Source organism: Sebastes fasciatus, chromosome 16 (genome assembly GCF_043250625.1).
Source record: "Sebastes fasciatus isolate fSebFas1 chromosome 16, fSebFas1.pri, whole genome shotgun sequence".
Lineage (NCBI taxonomy): Eukaryota > Metazoa > Chordata > Actinopteri > Perciformes > Sebastidae > Sebastes > Sebastes fasciatus.
Window position 1 is genome coordinate 30,907,395 of NC_133810.1, and position 26,433 is coordinate 30,933,827.

General features: G+C 40.8%; 1 protein-coding gene across 4 annotated transcripts in view; it reads right to left on the reverse strand.

Annotated features, from left to right (window-relative positions):
- opcml (opioid binding protein/cell adhesion molecule-like) overlaps positions 1-26,433 on the reverse strand; it is a 244,307-nt gene that overhangs the window by 155,166 nt on the left and 62,708 nt on the right. For 2 of the 4 annotated variants that reach the window (XM_074612071.1, XM_074612069.1), the window contains exon 2: positions 824-899. In XM_074612071.1, the coding sequence (XP_074468172.1) occupies positions 824-899 (76 nt within the window). Of the gene's footprint in view, positions 1-823; positions 1,502-26,433 lie in introns of those variants that run through there. The other 2 variants (XM_074612068.1, XM_074612070.1) reach the window with 2 other exon arrangements.

Sequence of the window (26,433 nt, forward strand, 5' to 3'; positions counted from 1 at the left end):
TGTGTGTGTGTGTGTGTGTGTGTGTGTGTGTGTATTTGTGTGGGTGGAGCCGGGCCCTATAGCTCTCACATCATTTTTACAGGGATTCTGAAGTTGTAGCACCACACCTGGTCTATTCTTATACAAAGAACTACAGTAAACCCACAATACAGTTTATAGGCACAAATCAATAGGACTACCCCAGTGAGGAGAGAGAGAGAGAGAGAGAGAGAGAGAGAGAGAGAGAGAGGGAGAAGATAAGAAAACAGTCTGTGCAGGATATTATGATTAAACTGGAGATTTGCACACATATGATTAAGTGTGATGAGTAAAATTGTGCCAAGTCCTCTTCGGGGAAAATCATGGAAATAACAATAATTATAAATAAAGTGCCAGAAATAGACTCTATCCAGTCTTCCGATGCTTCTTCATGAAGTGTAACGAAAACAAAAACAGCCCTGGAAATTAAAGTCATAATTGCATTTGTATCACAGACTCCAATCGATGCACACACACAACCCACAACCCCCCTCTGGATGCTGAATGGGAGTATGTCAGCTCCTTGCATCCTCAACAAGACATTAAGCAACCGGATCAATAACATTCAAGGGCAACGAGCAGGAGAGGCTCGACGCACACACTTGTGCACGTTATGCAACTTGCAAATGACATGCACGCAGTTCTATCAGTAGTTATGATTGATATTAACATTGCATATAGATTCCTATGATGACCTTTAGTAAGTCTGGAGCAAAGACGCGCTGCAGAGCAGAACAGAAGGGTCTCCATTGCGCACCGGAGGAGATGTTTATTATGATGATGATGGAATTAAAGACAGACTTACTTTAAGACAGCGCTGTCCCCCTGTCTCACGGTGATGTTGTCCTTTAATACCGAGTCCCCGCTCCTGGCTGGAACTCCTGCAGGTACAAGGAATAACAATTTAAGTCCGAGGAGGACCAGGCATCTCCCAGGAACCGCCAAACAGACACACATCCCCATGGTGCTTCTCTGGCACTGCGCAACTTCCACCAAAACTTGAACCGTCGGATATTCCTTTTGCTTCTCGAGCTGCAAATCTATATCTATCTATAGCTCTCCACACAGACGAGGTGCAGGATCTCCTACTGGCACTGGAGGCGACCTGGTTTCTCTCCGAGTAAACAGGCTTGTTATGAAAGACTGTCCGTGTCCAGAAACGCAGGAGAGAAAAGAAAAAGTCTCTTTCCTCCTGGTGAGCTGCTCGAGGAAAACTGAGTCCTCTCAGAGAGATGTGCACCGTCTCCTCCGCTTCAAACTGCCGTGAAATGGATGCTCTCACAGAGATGTATGTATGTTTTCTCTCTCTCTCTCTCTCTCTCTCTCTCCCTGGGTGCTCTCTTTTCTTCCTGTCGTCTCGGGTGAGTGTGTGTGGAGCTGCAGTCGGGGTGCACACTCAAAGCAAAAGGCTCATTTCGCTCCACTATCTGTTTCTTTCGTGAAGTAGGCTACAGCTCCTGAAGTAGTCTCTCTCTCTCTCTCTCTCCTTCTCTCTCTCTCTCCCTCTCTCTCTCTCTCAATTCAATTCAATTGAACTCTCTCTCTCTCTCTCTCTCTCTCCATCTCTTTCTCTCTCTCTCCCCATCTCTCTCTCTCCCTCTTTCTCTCCAGCTCTCTCCCCATCTCTCTCTCCATCTCTTTCTCTCTCTCTATCTCTCCATCTCTCTCTCTCTCCCTCTCTCCATCTCTCTCTCTCTCTCCATCTCTCTCTCCATCTCTCTCCATCTCTTTCTCTCTCTCTCTCTCCATCCCTCTCTCCCCCTTCCTAATCTCCAGGTAGCCTCCCTTGCCTGTACCATGAGGGCCATATGGTCTGCAGCCTGCAGGGTTTGGCCCACACTACAGGATTTTAATTCTAATCTTAACAGATATGGAAAATGTGAGAGAGCCCACACATAACGACATCTTATGTTCAATTTAACAGTTTGGTTCCTATAGTGTGAGAACACCGCACATTAACAGATTCATTCATGAACAACAAACTAAAAAAAAACAGAAATCTCGCCACATATGTCACAGTCAAAGGTGACTTTAGTGTAAATAAACATGGAAAAACGGGATGTTAGTTTTTGCACTACTTTGTTCTGAAAACTCACAAAGGATGGATGAAGTCATGCAGACAAGTTATATAAACACTTGTGTTGTTGCCACAAATTATCAAGTTGGTCCTCCATTTCTGAGCTCCATCTTACTACTACATTATGCTTCACGTTTTGCATGAGCTCATGGGTTCCCCACACACAACAGGATATCCCATCGTAAATATTGAACATGTTTCATATTTACGATTTGAGATCGGTGCGGCCAGGATGGACTAAGCCGATCGGGGGATGTAAAAAACACTCTTAATGTACCTCACATCACAGGAATATGTGGAAAGATCATCTTTAGATCCATCAAACAATTTGCTGATGATTTTGCTGATCTTGAATATACTATTTGTTTGATCAAGTTACAACGCTGCAGACTTGGGGCCATGTTGTATTCCAGCATAGTGTAGACACACTGCATATTTTTTTAGGAGGAACAGGAAGGCTCATTTTTACCCCGGCTCCCCGAGACATGGGGGTACAACTCTGTGCCGTCACCCTCACATCACCATCCCCTACTCATTGCCTCGTGAAGTGGTAAATCACACAACCACCTCGTGATGAACAGCCAATCATAGCCCATTTCACCCAGTGAGACTCTGCCCATAGATCAGCGTGTCCATCAGCTGTATGTTTCCTGTCAGAATTCACAAAGAGAAGTGTGACATGCAGTTTAAAATGAGATTCATTCACTTCAAAAAAGCCTACGACGTTGTTTTTTTAAGTCAACAACCCTCAAAATGTCAGATTTTAATGGAATGTTCCACTGACGTCTGCCTGGAAAGATCTGTAGTGATTCGCTAAAAGCTATTTAACCACCTTGTAGACTTGGAAGGTGTCATTTTATACAAACTTAATAGGCGGTTGATATATAATTTATTCTGAAATGTTCAGTTCATGTGTTTGTTTGATGGTTAGGGTGAAGTAAAGTAAAGTAACCTTTGAGGAAAAGGAGTCTGAACTTCACCGAACCACACTGACTTTGTTTGCTAATGTGCTTCTGTGCCGTTTCTCCCACCCAGTCCATATCTGTATGCATGGAGGGGATGCTGGCCACTGGGGAAGCAAGTGGCAGTTTGCCGCACATCTAACAGCAGCACTCAGAATTACTATGACAGCATTTTGAGTCTCATGAGAAGACTGAACAAGATAATTTCTTTACCGTAACATCAATTTGGCATGCTGTTAAAATATTGGATGGGAGGCAACAAATGGCAATGCACTGAATGCTTTGGATGCCATCGCTGGGAAAGATGCAAGTGACACATGGCATTATCCTTGTCTGGTATCAAATGGTTGTGCAAAAGTGTGAAAGCATCGATGGTATTTGCAGACCAGAGTCTGAGTTCTGTTGTGTGTTCATCAATCTTGTCTCACATACAGTTGACTTCACAATAAAAGCCTTTCTCTTAACGATAAACTTACTAAGTGCACTGAACAACACGGTGCCAAAAAAACATTTTTTATCTTTTAGGTGTGAGGCTTTCTCAAGATTTTATTACCCACTGTCTGGTAGTCGCAGCAGTACAACACAACAATTTGACTAATATACATGATTAGGCATCGTGTTAGGTAAACGCCTGAGGTACACGGGTCAATACTTGTTGTAACATAATGAGCAGCGCCATCACATTTACCAAACCAGTTTATTCAAAGGTTGTTATTGAGGAATTATGATGGTGTCTTGTGCCGGAGAAATTGAGCAAAGATAAGACTTAATTAAAATGATATCTGCCTGGGATGCAACACAAGTCCTGACTATGTGCGCGTCTTAATGGTTTTTAAATTAAAATCCCTCCCTGACCTCAGCAAAATCTTAGATATGTGGTCTTAATTAGAGTCAAGGGTACAGGGAGGGGGGTGGGCTGAGGCACTCTTTTACGGACACCTCTCTCGGTGGATTAGGGCTGCAACATTGCTCATGTGATGTCCTGTTAACACCTCAGTGGCGTTTGCTATCAATTCACCGCGAGGATAAAGGCGGTTTAATAACACCATCAAAAGAAAGAAGGAAGAGGCGCAGGTATGTGCAGTATTTTTTCAGCAATCAGTTCTGCACAGTGGTGCTTGGAGGATAACATAAGAGTGAAATCCATTTCAATCATGTGCGTTACGTTTTGGACTCTCATTGTTCTGCCTTACAGCGGGTCAGGCACATCTGGTGACCTTGCAAAGCTCCACCACGAGTGAGGGTGCCAAGCATGCAGAAATGACAAATTAGAATGGCATTGTTTGTTACACGGCGCACATGAATCACTCCAGATGTATCACACAAACAAGGATGGGGGGGAGGGGAGCGAAAGAAGAAAGCTAAACTATGTGGCCTAGATCAACTACCCATGCTCTAAAATAGGAGGTAGACATATTGATTCTAACATGCTCAAATGAACAAAGCCATTTCACTTAAATCATCGTCTTTATGATCGGTTGCAGCTGTACAAAGTCCAGCTCTTCCTGGCAGATTGTGTTTCTCATTTATTTCACTTATACATGCAGTGACATTCACATAATTTCCCTGCTGCGACGCATTAACACCAGACCCTGGGTGGTTTATTCAAACAATCCATGCTAATCTTCATTCATATCATGCAAGGATGGGCAGAGCTAGCAGACAATGGTCCGGCCTCTGACCAAAGCAAGCTAATACCCAAGCAAAAACATGGGTGGACTGAATAAAGAGTGCTCGCTCAGTGAATTCAGCCGTTTGCAGGAAGCTCAGATCCCACTGGCACACGAACACTTAATGTTATGCAACTTATTCATGAGGGGCTGACATTCTGAGGTCAGTCCAAGTTTTGTGAAATGTTTTGAAATTAGAAAGAACTTGTTTGTGGCAATAGCAGGAATCAGCTGCACCATGTTCTTAATGACTAAATAAATGAGCTTTGGTTAAAAGTAGGATCTGTAATGCTGAGAAACTAGCAAGACTACACTAGATTTAAAAAATGATCCAACCAAAAAAGCCAGCCCAGTGTTGCCAACTCTGTTCCAATGAAAGGAGCTAGCAGCTCCAAAAGTCCCTAAACCTAGAGAGTCACCACGTCATCACCACTGACAGTCCGTCCCTTCAGGCCTCTCTCCATAGACACTCCCCCAAAATCATCAACGTGAACAATGAACATGGCTATTGTTAGTACTCACAGCTGTCAAGCTAGCAGCTTGTAGAACACCCCAGTGACGCGTAATGAGAGCACGGGCAGAGTGCACAAAGGCAGGTAGGTAGGTAGACAGGCAGGTAGCTAATTACAGTCCTGCGACAACCAGTATATATATATATTTTTTTTTTTTGTCAGAGCATTTGATTTATTGATATCTGTCGGGATGTAATAATGATGTTTAACAAAACCTGTATTTAAACAGCACTACCAACCCTACCTTTACGGTAAGTGTGGGGTTATTTTTGGGTTAGATAGACGTTTAAGTTAAATAATGAAATGCCAAACATACACAAGTCCCTGAAGTTAAAAACAGTTGTCGATCCATCACTCTTTATTTTTCACTATGATATTATAACGTTGGTTTCTCTCAGCACTGTCAGCTACAGTAGTTTAATTTCTGCTTCATTAAGTAAAAGCACGGCGACAGCCTCTTCACAACCTTCACCTCTTCACTCTGACAGCAAACATAGTACATCCACTTCCCTGACTTACAGCGTATCACTCTACCAGCGTAAACTATTACAGTGTAGTTCCCCATCTAAACAGAATTAGGACATTTTGAACTATAAATATAATTACCATGAATTATTAACATCAGTAGAATGATTCCATTTAACAATATCCATCCATCCATCCATCCATCCATCCATCCATTATCTGTAACCGCTTATCCTATTCAGGGTTGCGGGGGGGCTGGAGCCGATCCCAGCTGACATTCGGTGAAGGCGGGTCACCCTGGACAGGTCTCCAGACTATCACAGGGCTGACACATAGAGACAGACAACCATTCACGCTCACATTCACCCCTACAGGGACATTTAGAGTCAACATTGAACCTGCATGTCTTTGGACTGTGGGAGGAAACCGGAGAACCCGGAGAAAACCCACGCTAACACGGGGAGAACATGCAAACTCCTCACAGAAGGGCCACAAGCCGGGTTTGAACCCGGAACCCTTTTGCTGTGAATTTTGATGCACGCACCACCGTGCACGCACCGTGCACACCATCATGCACACCACCGTGCACACCACCATGCACCATTGTGCAACAAAATTTATGTTCACAAAAAATATTTTTTTTTTTACAATATGAGTAATTAACCACCACATATTATTTTAATGGTGAAACAAACCTGCTGGTTGGGTCAAACAAACACAGGACTGTCACCCAAGAGATCACTGTTCATGTCTTGTGTGAAACCAAAAGTCAACATTGACTTTTTACGTCTGTAACTTATATAATGTAACGCATGTACATATTGTAAGCCAAACCACGATGCTTTAACTAAACCTAACCGAGTTGTTTGGTCATAAATTGTGACAATTGTAACACAAAGCAGGAATTTCATTATGAGAAAAATAGAACTTTGGAGGATATCCACTTGATTCATTAAACTCAGACTATTGAAGTGTCGTATTAGTTTGTCCTAAACTTTGGAATGCACTTTTGCATGGACTATGTTCCCCATCACACACATTGCAATTGCTGTAAAAGAGAATCTTTGTGGACATTATGGACCGGAGGAACAATTACAACAACCGAATAAACTTTCAATGTGCATGTGGGCGTTTGAGTATTATATTACTCAAATGGTAACTTCAGAAAAATTTGGACACCAGGATTGTTGATTAATTAGAAACAAATAATTGCTTTATTTAACTTTAATTGCCTGAAGAGGAGGACTGACAGTGTTTTCTCTTTGAGAACAGACTGATTGCTTCTCTTATCTGATTTTTTTTTTTTTTTTTTCAATCAAATAACAACTTGATTCAGGTCTGCTTTATACTGTGTAGGAGCTTAAGTGCTCCTGGCATGGAGAGCTGCACATGATTCCAACTTTGATCTCAGATAACTACATCTGCCTCCGTCGTGAGTTATCAGACAGCTTTAATCAGACGCCTTAGCCGCACTCACAGCATGTGGAACAAAAGGCTGTTTATGTCTGTCGCCAGCCTTTAAAATGCAAGGTTGGTTCTTTATTTGCTTTCAACTAGTTGTACCGGTCTTTGTCACATCTGGTCCAGTCCCAGCTCACCCTGGTTTTCTCTCTGCTAATGCTGCGTGATGTGTTGCAAAGTCAGTCAATGTATGCATGGCGTGAGGTCATGAATTATTTAAGAAGCTGGTATCTTTAAATGATTTGAATGTTCAGACATCGTGTGTTATCAATAGGTGTAATATTCTCAAAGCTCCCAGCAGGCAGATATGCTGATACACTATCAGAGGCTCTCCCGCTGACCTCTGCGTGACTTTCTATTGTGCGTGTGTCAGAATTAAAAGTGTGGGCACAAAGACATGGCGATGATATGAAACATGTTAGTAGGGGTCTTAACTGGGCCTTTAATTTATAAAACTTCTTTATCCAATCCGTCAATACTTCGACTATTTTTAGCAGCTCGGTTGACTACAAGTAATGGACATAAAAGCTGCTTGAAAGTCAAAGCTAAATCCTCCTGCATTAAGGCATCCAGCCTTTATGAGAGCCGAGGAAATATGAAAGGCACCAACAAGGACAACGTCTACGGCCATGCTAGCGAGAACAGATTGATTAAATTTGATCTCTTGAAAACGTTATCTTTGCAGTATTACGTTGAAACTTGATTGCGATGTTGGTAAAAGAAGGCCGTTGCTGCAGTTTTTGTAGCACCACATCTGTCTGAATCAAATGTAGAATGGTTTGGATGATGATTGCTTTGAGATGGCATTTCACCAGTTAGCTAATACATCTTTGGAGCGTGTTAGGACAAAGAGATAAGACTAATGAAGAGCGAAATGATCTGCCAGTATTTAGTTATTTTTACAACAAAAAACGCTTTGACAACAACTTCTTCAGTAAACAATCACTACTTCTTTCCTTAACAGACAATAGTAACAATATTATGGGTCATTTACACAGACTGTCATTAGTAAGAAGTCAATTTGGTTACTGTACACTGTGCCATTGTGATTCCCAGAGATACAGTCTGTTGTTTATCCAGGACAAAACAGAGTCAACACGGCTGCCATCTCAGCCCTAATGTCAGTCTCATCAACATTAAACTGTTCATTTGTATGTACGCAAATATAACCGTCTTTAACCCTAAGGTTATAAACAATTTAGATGGTGACAATAACAGTGTCCAATGTGATGTGAGAGGAGCGGCTCCCAGTAATGCTTATTTAGGCAGAAACTGCCTTCCCAGAGATGGATCCTGCTCACTTCAAGGTGAATGCATCTGAATGAGCAATTTCTATTCAAATATTAGTCAAATGGAACTAATACCTCAGATAGAATGAATCAACCACTCACATCAGATTTGACACTGACATATGGATGGCAGTTTGGGAAAGTTGGGAAAAAAAAAAAAATTCTACATGATGAAGGAATATTTAAAGAGAGGTTACACACAATTTAAGATAGTTAATCATCCAGTTTGCACATCAGCGGGAGTCAATCACAAAGTGATATCAATGATGAGTTATTTGTACGTGCCACTCCAGTTGCCCTAAAGGTGTTGATGTGCCAACAGAGCGTGTATACGTACCCCCATGAGGCTTTGTTTAGTTTAGAAAAGCTCCATATGCTTTCTGTGCTGGATTTTGAGGCATACAGACTTCCTGTAATGTTGCAGTGTTTTCTTTAACTTCAGCCGCTGCCCTTGGTAGCCACGAGCAACTTAACCATGGGAGACCTCTGCATATTCAAAAATGTTAATAACAGCCCTTATTTGCAATGCACACTAGCCTGAGACTCTTTATTATAAAACCACTGCCTGTGATAATAATAATGTTTCACATCTAGCATATGTGAATGTGAGAATTTTACCATCAAATAATACAGTATACGGTGATCACATCCCCGGTTTGATTCCAGCCAGAGACATTTGTTGCATGTCACACCGCTCTCTCGGGCAAACGCCAGAAAAAAAATAATGTTTACAGGCATGCAGCTTGTCATCTTTTGGCAAAATTCTGAATCCAAAATAATTCATCAATGTGATTTGGGCAGATTCAATGAGTTTTTAAAAAGGGAATTTATGGGTGTTCTGTCTGAAGTCAATTATTCCTTCAAAGTCTCTTTATTTCTATTTTTACTGCTAACACAAAAAAGATTGATGCGCATAACGTGGAATCAAGCCGTACGCCGCTATAGCAACAAGTGCTAAGATCAGCTGTTAGCACGACAAGAGGATTTGCGTGCTAGTTAGTTACACTACGGTGAGCGCAAATGAAACGCTGGAGCTGGAAGAGCCGTCTGCAGGTTCCCGGTCAGCAACAACAGCTACAGAGAGAGAGAGTTGTGTAAAAGACGAGGACGGTGTGTCAACGTTGTTACTCCACCGTTGTAGAGGATGTGAATCAAAGCAGGACTACGCACATTCGATCACCGGGACGAGGAAATAACAACCCGGAGCCCAACTCCTTATCCCAGCGGCTTTCAAGCAGCCATCAGACGCAAAAGCAGAACGTAATAAAACAATTACAGAAGTAATTGGCATTTAGATCGGCATACAGCCAAAGTGGAACTAATTGAAACACTCTAATGCTCAAGTTTTATTTTTCATTATTCTATTTATTTAGTATTTTCCATTTCACACTTGCACTTCTGGGGTATTAGTAAAGATTGTGACAAGAATTTTAACTTTTTTTTTCTTTTGACTGATGTAGATTATGGTTTCGTTTAAAGTTGATAAAGATAATAAGTACAGATACAATTTTCTAAAATACAGTTGGGTAGTTAAATTAGTACAAATTATGAATCTTTCATCACTAGTAGCATACCATTTGAAGATAAAACATTTTATTTTATGCCTTTGCCAAGGACAAAAAAAAAAAAAAAGTCATTGGCTGAATGCACAGTTAAAAAAAAGAAAATTCTCGGAGGACATGCCCCCGGATGTAGCTGAATGCATGTCTCTCAGGACTTTCTGCAGTACAGATACAATAGGTTAATTGAAGTTCAACTTTCATAGAGTTCAACCATCACATCCTGCTGGACAAAAGTAGCTTTGTAATAGCAGCAAAGAACATCAACTACTGTCACGATATTTAGGCACAGCACATTCTGGAGCTAACTCAGCCAGTAAGTAAGACTCTTTAATAAGCTCATGTGTCCTCAATGTATCATCAAACCATATTCTTCCCTGTATTAATCATATCCTTTAGTGTGTCTGTATTCTAAAACAAATGTTTTATGCACAGTGGTTTGCTTCTGCATAGCACAAAAAGGGACAAATTGAAATAAGTGTTCATTTAGATGTCAGGTTGGTAAGCTACTATATTGTGTTGGAAAATGCAATGACATTAAAATGCACACAAACGTTGGACTAAATTATAAAAAATATAAAAAACCTTGAATGATTTTGCATTTGAAAGCAAATGTGCATTTCAGTTCAAATGAAAATGGTTCCTATTCAAAATGCTTTTATGCTTTTATGCTTTTATGCTGGGTTAAGGTCATTCTGTCTTCATTGACTTTGTGCAAGAGCTCAACCGATTGTTTAAGTCGGAGGCTGAGAAAAGGATGAAAACTAAAAGGAAGAATTTGGAAGACTTTTGTGATACAGACTGTCTCACAGACTGTGTGGGTGAAACTTTCTAAAGCTGAAAGTAATTAAAAGGTATTTGCACACATCAATGCCTCAGGACAGAATATGTGGATTTATGATTTTATCCATTGGAAAAAAGAAAACATCTAGTATCTGGATTACAGAGATCTTATTAGAGAGTTTGCTGCCATGAAAGAAAAGAATGTGACATTCATATAATTCACTCTATGTATGATGTCCATCTCATTAGTTTGTCCCAAGGTCCCAGCCTTCCTTTTAAAATATAAAAGGTATGCTCCTGAGTGTTCATAATGATGCTATAGGTGTGCGTACTGCTGGTGTAGAGGTAATACATATTATATTTGCATATCTGACCAGTGACACAGTTTCTTATTTTTTGTACTCATATTTTCATGTTAAGGCATTTGAAACTGCATTTGTACTAAACTGTGCCGTGCAATTGAGTTTGACCTTGAACTACAAATAGCTGTGTGCATTGTACCGTGCACAAATGCATGCCAATGGACCGGTGCCTTGCACGCCAAATTCACACAGGACCTTGGATCAACCGTGCAACAGCTCTGTTTGCCTGTGGTTTGTGTGTGTGTGTACTGGTGCATCTATCTTTGTGAGGACCAATTTGTGATTTAGACCTTCAGAGTGAAGACATTTTTGGAAAGTGAGGACTCACTTTGGGACAGACCTTCAAAGGCCTGTTATAGGGTTCAGTTTTGTATTAGGTTAGGGTTAGGGTTGGGGTAAGGGGCTATAGGGAATGCATTATGTCAATGGGTGACAAAAAGATTGACCTTGATTATCTGTTTGGGGGACAACACTAAACCCAACACTTTCTTTCAGGTTCTATCTTGATTGTTTGCAAAAAATGAAGGACAGAAGAATATTATGCACACATGTAAACAGAAACAACATAAATCATATTTGTCTTTCACTAATTGTATGTTAACCCTCATTGAAGTGAAGTCAGGGAGTCACGCTAGTGTCGACAGATCCAACTGCACCTTTTAGCCCCTTTTAGCCCCTTCACATGTGCAGCAGTGACACTATCAAGGCAATAGACACGCAGACACGACTCATCTCTTGTGATTTCTTCCTGTCTCGCTGTCACAAAAACTATTTCCCAACTAACATTCAGTGAGAGAGGACTGTGCAGAGTTGCAATGTTTGTTTCCTACATGCATAATTGTGTTTCCAAAGTTGATAAATTATCACTCACAATTAAACAGATTAAGTCATTATGAGACTTCTTCTAAGAACTGAGATGAGATTCCTGCTTTTTTTCACTCATTTCCATATTTAATGAACTTAGAACTGAGTTAAGGTGATTGATTTCCTGTATATGTCACAACAACACCAGCGAATGGCTCACTGGGGCGTTTTGATGCAGCCAGGCCTGTTTTCTTTCTTTGGCCAGCCAATTTCTGCACTCACTGTAGAAAAGTCTGGAGGGCACAATTACAACTGGCAATGGAAAGGAAAATGTTGGCGTTGAGAAGAAAAATGAGGAGTAATCTCACTCATTTTTCTTATCTGCGGAAGTCCAAGAAGCCTGAGAGGGTAGGCTACAGTATTTCCCCAGATAAAAGCCCAAAACAATATTCCACCCACACAAACAGAAACGCACAAGTAACATAACAGGCTTTACTATCTCCACTTAGTATCCCTATTGGGTTATTTTGAATTGAAGAAGGCCAGAGCATTTTCCTCCCCGTCTCTGAGTCAGGTGGATTTGGCCTTCAGTAAGAATTATTCTTACTGTGATTATTTTCAACATTATGTCATAATTTCCATTCCTCGTCTCGCAGTAGTAAAAGTACTCAGATAGCACAGTGCAGGTCCAATGATTGAAGACATTTGCAATGGCATGACTCGATTAATTCCAGACACTGGATCTTAATTAAGTCATAACCATACAGATGATTTGTGTGCCAATGGGATTTGGTCAATAGGGATGATTGCATGAAGTAGATATGCTCATTCAATATTCATTATCTCCCTGTTCCATTTTCTCACGAGGCAGAGCAGGTCCTTCCCGAGATCAAGATATCTTCCTGATGTCTTCAGAAGTGTAAAGACTTAGATGTGAAGCATTCACATTAAATGATTTCCATAAAATGGTTGAACTATTTAAAAAATTCATCAGTCTTGAAATATTTTCTCCCCAGTTGATTTAGCTACATTTAACTAGTTTTAACCTTCCCTGTGAGTTGTACATGTAATAAGCACATGCTTACAGTGGATTTAATAGTGTGGAAATTGCTTTTGAAAGTTCAAATTCTTCTCTGAGTCTCACATGTCTGATTTCAGGGCCAATGTGTTTGCAGCGAATTATATTACAGAGCTAAGAATGCAGTAGGGTTCCTTCCATTTTCAGTATGTCTGTAAGAAAAATAACTGAGTGAAAAGGCTCAGAGGATGGATTTATTATCCTTATCAAAAGCAAAAGAGAATACAAATATAAACCATTCTCCTGCTAATGGCCTCTTCTTCACAAAGCCTCGGGGAGTGGCATAAAGACAGCTGAAATGTGGTGTTTAAAAGTGTGTGGAAGGGAAACGCAAAAACCTATTATACTATGATCAGAAGCCCAGCGTAATAAGCTCTTCTCCGAACTTCTGTTATTGTTTCCATCATATAACTCCGTGGCCCTGAACACTGTCTCCTCCTCTAATCTGCTCCGTGTGCACACACACACACAAACACACACACACAGGAACAGGAACAGTGTGTAACATGGTGTCTTGCTTTACTTGTTTGCAGGGTTGAACGGTTATAAAGCATGCATTCTGAGCAGACGTGGAAACAGAGGATTATTTGAGCTCATACATACACATAAGCTTCAGCTGTTATGAATTTCTGATTCTTCAAAAAGATAAATAAATAAATCCGAAGACACATCGGTGGTTATTCTTGTAGGGTAACGCCTCACAGTAAAATGCACTTCTTGAACCTTTTGTCACTCACGTCACTGTGGAAGTTTGAAAAGCTGGTTTTACAGAGAAGAGACTGTTCACAAATATGCAGGTGGTGGTAGAGCTGGGTGATTCATATTAATACTACAATAAGATAAGATAAGATAGAACTTTATTAATCCCAAAAGAAATTCTCTTGCTCAAAATTACAACAAGTTCAAGTGTAATAATAAAATAAAAAGTACTATTTCCAGCACCAGTGCCTAATAGAATAACAATAAAGTAAGATACATTTAGTAAAATGAGTAAATAAGATAAGTAAAATAAAAAAGGTAGTCAGCTAAAAAACAGAAAAGGAAGTAATATTACATATGATAAGAAAAGAAGAACATTGCATATGATGGACTATGCTCATAAAAAAATTTAATTTATAAATTTATAAAAATGTATACATTTTAAAATAAATATATACATTTATAAAATATATAAGTTTATGAAATGTATTTATTTTTTATAAAATAAAAAAAAAATATAAGTTTATAGTATTTATCAATTAATATATATATTTTTTTTTATAAAATTAAAAATAAAAAAATTCACAAATGTACGATGATAATGACTAAGATTGTTTAAACCCTCATTTAAAATAAATGTAACCCTCTCTGGCAGCTCAGAAGTATAATGTATTATTAAACAAGTAAATAGAACTGATATAAACTATAAATGAATGAATCACAGATCTCATTTTGTCGTTATCAAAATCATTTAAATTCCGGGTGAACTTTCAACCAGCAACAAGCCTGCACAGAAAAGTAATGGTGATCTGAAGTCATTAGGATCAATTGTCTTGGGACGCTGAATGTCTGTCCCATATTTCAAAACAATCCATCCAATAGTTATCGAGATATTTCACTGTATAGTAAAATGAAACATTGTCTGAGCTACACTGCTGGCATGACGGGAGATTGGCATTAATGCATTCTAGTCACCGAGCCGCGAGGGAGGTGGTGGTGGTGGGGGGCGACAAACTAGTACTAGACACCTGTGGTTATTAAACACTCTCGCGCATGCGGCGTAGAGCAAGAGCCTGTATGTGTGTGTGTGTTGTGCAGTCCTGCCTCCCACCTCGTTCACTGGCCAGGAGCTGCATGTGGTTGTCCTGGCGCGCAACACTCTACTACTGTAAAGCAGAACAAAACATGTCAGTGGTGTGGAACTTTTACACAAGCTGTGTCCCAATTCCGGCGGCGGAAGCCTTCAAAGGATGCGGACGCTGAATTGGGACACATGCTAAAGTTTGTAAGACAGATAATCAGCAGGAGTCTTCAGTTGCTGTCCACGCACGATGCTTAACTTCTGTCCCGATACTCCAAACTGGGAGCTTGCTGACCGAGTTACTGTCAGTAATACACACTGAGTGGATAAGGATGTATGTAGAACATCATGCAGAAACCTACGTCAGGTCACATGGGAATAAAAAGGTTTTAGAAGGGCTTGGGGAAATAGCATTTTGACGCTACGTACTTCGACCAAGATTCAAATGTTTGGAAGCTACAGAATGATATAAAATCCTCAAAAACATAAAACAGAATAATGAACCTGCCCTTTAGCACCAGGCTGAAATGCAGTGTTCAATCACTGCCCTCTCTGGTTCAAAGTCTGGTTCACCTCTGACCTGTGCCTCGGGAGGTAGTGTGCTGTCCACTACTAACAGGGTTGGGGAATATTTTAAACCTCAGTCCTTTAACAAGTTGAACGTTTAGCTACTGGAGGTCAGCAAAAACAAGATTTCGAAGGGTGTTAAATTACCTTTTAAACGTTCATGCGTATCATATCGACATATCATGTGTATCAGTTTCAGTTTGTAGCAACTAACCAACCATAAAATATATTTTTTATACCCTATTTCTGATTTCCTATTAACTTAACTTAACAGGCCACTCTGACTGAGGACATTGCTGTATCTTTAACTGCAGCAGCACGTTTAATGTCATGATTGTGATGTGTTTTCATTGGAGGATGGGGACAGGTGGGGTCTCTTGCTTAAGACATATGATTTATTACAACTTCAGATATAATTTCTTAAACATATATTTCTCTGTCAGCTGAGTGACACAGAGTCCTTGACAGTATGTATTTTGAGCCACCAGTCATAAATAAGTAAGGTCACCAATGATCTACCTCGACGCCGGTGCTTCCAAACACTGGCAGCCGGGACGTTTGCTTCCTTTGTCCATAAATATGCCAATCCTCCCTCATTCAACAAGAGTCTCTCAAGTCAGCCGCTGATGAATATCCGGCCTAACCCTGAAACGACTAAGCTGGCAATGATGACTAATGTCACAGCGGTAAGGGGCGGTAGAGCCACCATACCTCACTGTCATAAAGTTTGCCTCACCCAGTCAGACAGTCCTCCTCTGGATTCGACTGCTGTGGTCAGCTTCCACTTGGAGTCTTTTTCGACATTTATAGATTTGAAGAAATATTGTAGTCTTTTTATTTTCTTTGCCACAAAGTGCTTTTCAACTTGCTGTAAATAGCGAGCAAAGTCTGTGTAAAGCCCCTTTGAGCATCATCCTCAGAATAACACCCTTTAAGAAGTACTTTCTGTGCCTTTCTATCCTTTTTTTATTTTATTTTTCATCCCTTAAAGGGACTGTTTGTAACTTCTTACACATATAAATCATTGCTGGTCGGTGTCCCATGCGCGCTCACGTGTGTCTACGCTGTTCAGACTCAGACTCCAACACAAACTACAGTGAAGCACCAAAACCTCTTGGTTGTATCTAGTGAAGCTGTTAAACAGTGTTGGCCGCGGTCGGAGGACGCGGGGGAGACCGTAGCTTTGGTCTCCAGGACCGGAGTCTCTGCTGTACTCTGCTCCTCTGCTCCTCTGCCTGCCTTCACTCACACACCACGCTCCTTCTCTCTCCACCTCTCACGTGCATGCGCGCACACTACACACTGCAGAAGAGTTAGTCTAGCTCTGAGAATATCTAGTGAATGTTCAGTGGACGTTTGTGCAGAAATAACTGCTGCAGCTCCTCCAGACCAACAGAGGTTTCCCGTGTCTTGTGAAGTGACGGGGCTCCGCAGAGAGAAACGTTATCGTCTCCGACCAAAACTCCGGTGTCTCCCCCGTTCCCTCCGGCCGCGGTCGGGAGGCTGAGGTGGGAAAAGCCAACACTAGGATCAGCATTGATTCATGGAGAGACCTTGGTCTGGTCAGCTAACATTACTGCCAAGCAGCTGAAATATAGAGTGATATTGTGCTTTTAGCTGACGTGTGTCTCCTCACTGTGTTGAGAGATGCTCCTTCATGTCTATGTAGAGCGAGCACAAGCGCCAGCAACAGGACGCTGACTTTAGTTGACTTAACGGACACAGGTGAAGCTGTTAACAGACAATTTCTGATTCTTACAAACAGTCCCTTTAATTTCCTGCCTTGACTTATCCAGGTCATAATATGCCATACATTACATTTATACACACTTTCAGTCTTACTAAACAGCTCCAGGACAAGAAGGGAAAAGCCTGCTCAACATTACTAATACAACATCTAGAATGAGAATAAGAAAACACGTGATGTGTTTATCTTTCAAGTATTATTCATTAACACCCACCGTTAATTGGGGCGCTGCTGCATATCAATTGGAAAGAATAAATGTTTTTGATTTAAATTACAATGGGAATCACCTGTAATTAATTCTTCATGTTTCAGATGAGTAAGTGCAGTGAAGAGGCTGTCAGGAATAGATGTCAAATTAGCTCTCATTGACATTAATTGGATGCGCGACACCCAGTAATATTTTTTTTTCTTTTTTTTTTGCAGAGGTATCTTAAGATGCAAGCTAATTTCATGTACATAGATATTCCATTGATATCATCGGTCCAGTGGAACATTACATTTTAATTAGAAACAGTAGAGTCTCTTGCTAGGACAGTGAGATAAAAGAAGACATTGTTTCCTATTAGCAATTAAAATGCATGTTCAAGCTTTTTCTCCTCTCCAATCTCAAAACTCTTAAAATGTGTTTGATCTTCAAACAGCATCTTTTGCTCTCAGTGACGAATACTTGTGTTAGTCATGCTTATTAACAGGAGACACTGCGGGGTTCCAACCTGGTTTCACCCTAAACTCCTTAAACATACTGCCGATTGGGTAGTGCCCCTCGGCATCGGAAACCGACATCCGGAGGAACCCTTTAGAGACAGTATGTAACAAACAGCCTTTCAATTAACTCCAATGTAAACCTTCCGCGGCGTTATCCGACGATCGGAGCAAGTGACGTAGTATTAATAGTATGAGAGTCCACTCGGGGCGGGAGGGAGGGGTGGTGGATGGGTCAAACAAACAAGACTTTCATCATAACCTTAATTTAACTAGGAAATCACATTAAGATTAAAATTTCCATCCAGGAGACTGGTGTTCATATCCCGTGTGAAACTAAAAGTAATGTTGACTTATTTTGTCACATCAGTCTTAAGTCATGTGACTCATTGGTATCATCAGTTTTGTGAGTCGCTAGTCAGTGAAGTTAACGTCAACCATGACCGTTTCCTAACCCTACCTAAGTGGTTGTGTTGCCTAAACCTAACTTCCTGTGAAAATGGAAGTTAGTTTTGAAAGGACACTATGCATGTAACGACGATATATTAACACGCCGTCCCTGGTCCTTCCAAAAGTAACGCCTCATCCACACTGGGAACGTCAGGAGCGCGTGGCGGCTGCGTCGGGTGTTCACACCAGCTGCGCATCGGCTGCATTTCTGCTGCTGCTGCTGTCAGCCCTTTCTTTCTACATAGAGTTTGCTTTTCATAATGGCCATTTCATTTCATTATAAATGTAATTTATATTTATTTTAGACAGAGAAAGGTTAAGAAACGTGTGGTAATTTGTAAATAATGGTAATAATCCACAATTAAAATGCGTCAAAAGTAGGCAAGACCTCGAATCTCTAGAAGAGACGCAGCTGTCTCACGCAGGCTGTCTGGCTGCTCTAACCTGTTAACAAGGACGCAAAATAAAAAACAACACGTTCCGCAGCCACCACGCGCTTCTGACGTTCCCAGTGTGGATGAGGCTTAACGAAAGAGAGGCACTGACCATTTGACGAGTTGGGAGTGAGAATGCGTCGGCGGTTCACACAACCTTCATTTGGACCAAATAAAAGGCAAACACGTCTGGACTGAAAGAAGCCTGAAGACGGAGTAAAGCATGCTGAACTTCCAACAGTAATGTGGTTGGTGTATCACCAATCCACCCTCGGCAAATGCATTGGAGCTTGCTCAGATAAGCGGCTGTCATTTGAAATGCTGCTATCTACTGACAGTTTGTAGGGCTCAGCAAATATAGGGAACGATGCAGAGGACGGATTTTCTGTCTCTTATCAACAACTGGACAAACTGACAAGTGCCCATGTAAAAAAGCTCGGGGTCAGAGTCAATCAAGCTCAGGCTTTTTGCGACAGACCACTCAAGCATGTTGTCATTTGATTTACCGTAATAGGTGCTTATGGATCAACATATATATATTCCTCTGCAAGAAAATGAGTGTAAGAGTTTAATCTGGCAAATACGTTTTACAGAACAACATGCTTCTAATGCAGATTTATGTTTGGGGGAAGGCAGGATTTAGGATTTTGAAATAGCACTGTTGAAATCTGTCAACATTAAAAAGTGTATGTATGATAAGATCCCTGTAAACCCACTTTAACAGCAACACTGTGAGTGCCTGTAGGGATATAACAGGGATTTGATTAAGGGCACTCTTATGGAAACAATATGGAAACAAGGGGTAAACAAGTGGTATTAATTTCCATGTTCTTCAAACGGACCTTTTTTAAAGCCTGTCATCATCGACCACACCTGTAATTTACTCCTACTAAAGCCAGCAAAAGATGCAAAGGAAGGAGGCAGAAGCATATCCTGGGCTTTGCAACGTGGATTGCATAAACAGTGGCAGTGCAGATGGAATGGGACAGTGTGATGCCCTGCAAAGCTTCACCTTCGACCTCTGTCTTTAGGGATGTCACAGAGGTCACACAGATCACGCAGTCCCCTGTACAGTAATGCTTTGTTTTTTTCTAATAACATACACAGCCTCCTCATTCTCATCTCAACTCGTCACATACGGCAGCTGCTGCCACGCCGCTTGGCGTCACTTACTAAACCACTTCGTTAGGTTTAGGAAAAAACGACATGGTTGGGCTTAAAACTAAAAGTGATGACTTTATTCTCTTAACATTATGACTTTATTCTGGAAATCTCAGATTATTTTTCCCTCAATGTAGCCCTAATACTCCGTAGTACATTTGCACTTTGGCCCTCACTGCATTAGACTTAGACTATAAACTGTGTTACCTTCATCACAATGATCAAATGATCAATTTTTTTGCCTAAAATGTCTCTTTTGATAGTAAAGGTTGCTGACCCCTGATCGAGACTGTAGTCAACATGATCTCATTGGAAGGCGTATAAATAGCACATCACTTTTAAGCACATTTTGTGAGTCATGTCTACACATTTTAAGCTGTCAGTTAACGCCATTCTCATTCCCAACTCGTCACATACAGTTGCACGGACGCCTTTAACTTCTAATGTTACTGTTGTCAATTTCCCCCCCAAAAATACTTTGTTACGTTTAGGCAGCAAAACGAAAGTTACGATATTGTAACCCTATAGGCCCTCTACTGGACTCTATGGGTCATACTCTCCTCCAGTCACAAGCCGCATTCGCCCACTGAACCTTGCATAAAACGTAGCCAGCAAAATCAGGACATGCCTACCCAAATATGTGCGGACCCCCACAGTATATAAGGCAGCATTCACCGTCAGACATCCCACACCCTCTTCAGCCAACCTACGCCAGAGCCACAGAGACTAACAGGGACACTAGCGTGTATGAAAACATACAAAATGACATGTTATGGGTTGCCGATGACATGTTACAGACCAAATGTTGGAATAGTTTAATTTAACTAAAATATAATTTAATTATTATAAGATATTGTAATGTAACGATCATGGCCTAGGACCGTTTTTACACTATAAGACACACACTGGGCAGAAATCAAGCACATGCACACGCCATGCCTTCCCTCATGATACTAGTTTAAAATAAACTGAGATTAAAGCAAAGCATTGCAACTGCAAATCCTGCTCTATTTGACCCTATAAGGAACTCTGGAGTTAAGCAGATAAATAGAAAAATGTGATAACATTCATCATACTGATATTACCCTAATTGCATGGCACTGCAGAAGGAAATTAAACCCTACACCAATTTCTATGCTCCATTTGTCAAGAAGTGAATGACACTTAGAGGGTTAGCCAAAGCTGATGAATTGTTGCAGTTAAGGTGTAACACTGAAATGCTCTATCATTTCAATGAAGTCTCAGACAAGCATAGTAGGTTGCAGATGCAGAGGCAGGATGGCATTTGCAAAAAAACAAATGAAAAGACAAGCCAGTCCTTAGATGGCGTCTGGGATGTCTCTAGTGGAATGACCTTGGCTAATACAGCCAAGGCTAAACTGGTTGCCAAAGATTCTGTCTGATCCAATCAGCATTTTGTTCAAATCAAGCGCTTGTGTGTTTTTCACTTTCTCCTGGATATTGTCAGGGTATTGCCACTCCCTGTGCGAGCTCTACAGTACAGCCTGAGAGAATACAGACTCATCTCGGGCGAATCCCTTATGAAAGCCAGATTTGTGTCCTTGAGAGTGAAAATGAAAAGATTCAATATAGATCCGTTTATTCCATCCTATAAGTACAGCTGTCTTTGATCTTCCACATGCACACATTCGGAGGATGCAACAAAAGGCAGATTGGACCATCATTTTCATTAAGTGGATGGCTCCTCACAGAATCCTGCAGTGGTCAAACTAAATGAAATAAGGCTATTAGGATATCATCTTATACTGTAGATGATTACTGACTCTGAATCAAAGACGCAGCCTGCTATGGATCAAATCCTCCAGGAGAAGATATGAAGATAAGATATATAAAACACAATCAAAATCAAGGAAACATAACGAATGAATAATGTGTTGACCTTGTCATTTCGTCATCTATTTTTAGCCTAGTTCCACTTGGCATGTGTATTGCTGCACACTAATTCATCTTTTTAGACAGTTGTGCTCCTGTTCATAATAAAACAGCTCTATATAGCAGCAGATGGTGCTGGTTACTGATAAAGAAATGAAATGTTTAGTGTTAAGTGGTATTTTTTTTTATAGGCTGACTTTCCTCAATGGAGTTGCTAGTATTTTGTTCAACTCTAAATTACAGTTTTTATCACCAAAGCTCTTGATGAGGGCAAAGTGAAGATAGCAGGATAGCACCTGCAGTCTTATTTATGCTATTAGCTAAATAAATTATGTCCCAGGAGACCATATTAGAGGTGTCACTTCTTGAATGTCATTTGCCACAGACCTGCATAAAAGAAAAAATCAATCCGTTATGCAGCCAGGCATCGTATCGCTGCATAGGTTGGTACGGGGGCAGCGGTAACCTAGAGGTAAGAGACGTAGGCTTGACAATGAAAGGTCAACACACTACAGACAGCCCTGCGGCTGGAGGCTGCTTTCACGATTCATTGTTCATTATTTAGTGTATAAAATGTCACAAAATAATGATCAACACAGATTAGCAGAGGTCAAAGGGGTGTGCTTATTCCATCTGGACAATCTATCAATTTTATGAAACAGATATAATGATGAAGCCATAACCAGTTAATACTTTAACTGTATTGACTCTCAGCATTCAGTCTGGTGGGACCTTGATTCATGATTTACAATTAAGATTACTATCATTAAGATTTCAGAACACTGTGACCTTCAACAAAATCATGATGTTATATCATTGTAGATGACTATAGCCTTGAGTTAACGTGGAAAATCAAGATTGTGCCGTCTGCCTGTGGGGCTGTGTGGCTTTAGAAGAAGTTTACATTACATTTTTTTTTGTTATTTTAGTAAAAAGTATCCTTTGAAATAACAATTTGATGCAACTAACACAAGTCTCAAGATTGTGAAATTTACATATATAATATCTTAAACTTCAAGTTTGCATTTTATTGAGCTAAACACATTTTGCTTTAGTAATTCAGAAACTAAAAGATGTGAATGTAGCAGAACATCTGATTGTCTGGTGCAAGTTGTGTTTTTCAGGGACCGATATCTACTTTGAGAGAAGCAGAAGTGAATATTAGATCTGCATCGTCTCTCTGCTTTGAAATTCCCTCCCTCAACATGAGAAGTGTCAACTCTTCTCCGCTCATGCATCTTTTATAACGCTGCTCAGGGACATGTTTTTATACCTTATGTCACATCTGGTAAATGAGGTGCAGTCTGCTCTGTCACTGTGTAATCGTGAACTCCGAGATAACCTTTTGACTTCCAAGAGTTGACGATCAGCTGATGAACCGCAACATATTGAAATATGTTATACTACTGTTTGAAAAAAGCCAAACATCGGACCATCATGGCAACAGGAGATGGTTTCCATCGATAACTGTGTTGTAGTTGTCCTGTTGTGCTGAGCTGATCAACTGTAAATTGGTAATTTAAATTAGGCATTGATTTAACTGGATGCTGACAATTAATTCAACTGTATTTAATTAAACCCCACAACACCTAGATCAGATTATCCACCCTGATGAACTATCCTTATACAGTAATCATGATATTGCGACAGTGTTGGGACTGTACTTGTTTTAATTTGCAGATAGAAGTACTGGACTCCAGAGGGATGTAGTGAGACTGTTGCTGAAATGGAAGAGCCCAGGGTGCAACCACGCCGCCTTAAAACATCGTTCACATACAACAAATGTGCATTAGCAAATGTGTTTTTGTACATGCTTAACAACATGGGAATGTTTATATTGAACACATCTGCAAACTGTCCACCCCCAGCGACACCACAGACCATGAAACTGAAAAGAAACTCAAGATCCCCCCTGAGAGGCATTCCTCAACATTGGACATAAATCCATAGACGGCTGAAAGCACAGAATTCCTGAGGTGGGCAAAACTCACCAACAGCTATGTTTTACATTTCACAAGATCTCAGTGGTTTCACACTGCGCTTTGAGAGGAGCAGAAGCCCTGACAGATGCACTGGTGGTAAATGGTGAACATACTGCTGTCAAGGCTTCTCCCTGAGTGTGGACATGCTGCTGGATCTACACATATACACAACACACATAGGCCTACGTGGGAAGACGGGCTATTTGTAGACTTCTTACAGCGTTAATATAAATTGTTGATAAGCAGAAAAGTCAATGCAATATATTTGTTTGTAGGCTTGAAAATGATGTGATTAGATGAGTTGGTGGAAATATACTTAACCTTTATGCATTTTTAAGGGTACACCTGGCATCAACATTAACGATCAGCTGTAATTAGAGATGTAATACAGTAATACATAATTCAATTAAGTCACACGGTGAACATTAAACAGGGGCGCTTCAAGATATAAATATCTATTGATTTATGATTGATATAAAACATGTTTTGTTTTATGTGTCCTTTGAACACAACAGATTAAGGGCCAGCAGACTGCTGATTTGAAAAGGTAACAAAAAACAAATCTATTTTATATACAAATATATCTCAATGTCATCGCCATGTTCTACACAGCCCAGTTAATCTTAGACCTAACTGAGTTTGGGTTTACGGTAAACTGAAAGACAAGCAGCCCCCTACCACACCAACAGATAGACTATCTGGGGGTTGTGCTCGACCCGTCGGACCACAGACTCTTTGCTGCACTCAGTTTGCAACTGCGGCGGGGTGTAACGGTGATGCCATTAACCGTCATGCAGGCGCTGAGGTTTAGGGCAGCTGCCCATCTGGTGGTACCGCTGGAGCTCAGTGGTTCCCCAGCCTTCGCTTGGATGCCAGGAAGCACAAGTGGCACTTGGTTACCATTCTCCCCTCAGTACAGGATGACTTACGATACTCAGGGTACCACAACACCTGTTGCAGGGAACACCGCTGAGACTATGTGACCTCGTTCGTCAGTGTTCACGGTTGCATCCGTGACAGGGTGAGGAGGGACGAGCCTGGGGAGAGTGGTAGGTGGTCTGTGGCCCAAATGCAGGACCGAAACATCCTCGAGCTACAGGCAGCAGCAACACTTCAGATCCCTGATACGGGGAAGGCATGTCTTGGTGAGGACCTCCCAAGAGTCAGCTCAGCTCTCACACATGTTGACAATCATAAACCATCATGACACTTAATTGTGTTCCATGAACAATTTCTTGGCACATTATCAACATAATTTGTTTTTTTTATGAAGAGCTGCTAAAGCTGTGTGTGAATGTGCTGATTACCTCCGAACTGGAATTCTACCCAAAGGAGGAAGCTGCCATGGGGCAAAGGCAAAACCCCCGCCATATGGCAGAAATCTGCACTGTTGATGTAGAACTGTTGAAGATGAAGTTGGAGAATATAGTACCATGAGAGGGCTCCTTTGAAGGATGGCTCTCTGTTATATTAGATTGGGAAAATTGGAAAGCACTTGACAGATCCCCTTGATCTCCACCGACTTTCATCAAAGGTTCTGGACTGTATAGGAAGATAGCAGGATTATTTCTGAGTGTTTGTAGGCTTTGGGGCTGAATTAGTTATGGCTTAAGAACACAGACTGCCTTCTTGCCATTTAAAACTACACTTGTCCAGAACGCACCACACTGCTGGGGAGTTGCTATAGGATTATGGTGATGTGTAGATGGAGTCAGATCACCAGGATCTTCTGAGCCAAAATGCTAGTGATTAGGCCAAACACAGCCTTGGACAAATTAAGCCGACTAGTGTGATTCAAATCATCACTTTTACAATTCAAATACAGTCATTGGCGAGACATTGATTGACTAAAATTATCATTTCAAATCAGAATCACAAACTTGTGCTCAATCCAGTTTTCCTAACAATCGCCCAGCATGAAGTCCACGAATATTTCCCCCCAAAAAAAATCACACAGGGGCAATCAAGGACCGTGTTAAGGTGGAAAATGAAAAGATAAACATGTCGCTCACAGGGTGAAGCTTTGTCAGGTCTGTCGTTATCATCTTAATCAGGACACTGATTTGCCCTTCAACTGCGATCACCATTGTAGTAGTTACCCACTGACACCTTCTGGAGAAAAGTCATCACATGTTCTTTAAATAAACAAAACATAACTTTTTGTGTCCAAATGAAAGCTTAATAAAAAAGCAGTATGATGAGAAATAGTCGGTAATAATTTATCCATTGTGCAAGCACTCAATTATGACTGGCTGAAGGGTGTCCAATAATTCCTGATAATGGACACCTACTAAGTAGTTCTAGTGAAACTGTTAATATCTCTGTTACTGTAATGCTTATTTCTCTCCTCAAATGTTCTCAGAATCATCTTGTAGTGTACTGTTTAGCTGTAAAATGAAAACGTTTGTGACCCGTCAGCCACGTTGAGATCTGCTGAGGAAATACCAAGAAGCACCGCCCACCAGCCGTAGCACAGCCAATAGGAACGCTCTCTCTCTGAGATGACCTGTGATTGGACAGTGTATTCCGTCACGCGGGCTCCATTTTTTAAAGCCTGAAAACAGAGCCATGAGGAGGTGCAGTAGTCTAGTTTTCTCTTAGAATACTTAAATTACAATATGCTGAATGGTTATTATGGAATTTTTGCCCAATAATGACAAAGAAAGTGTTGCCTACT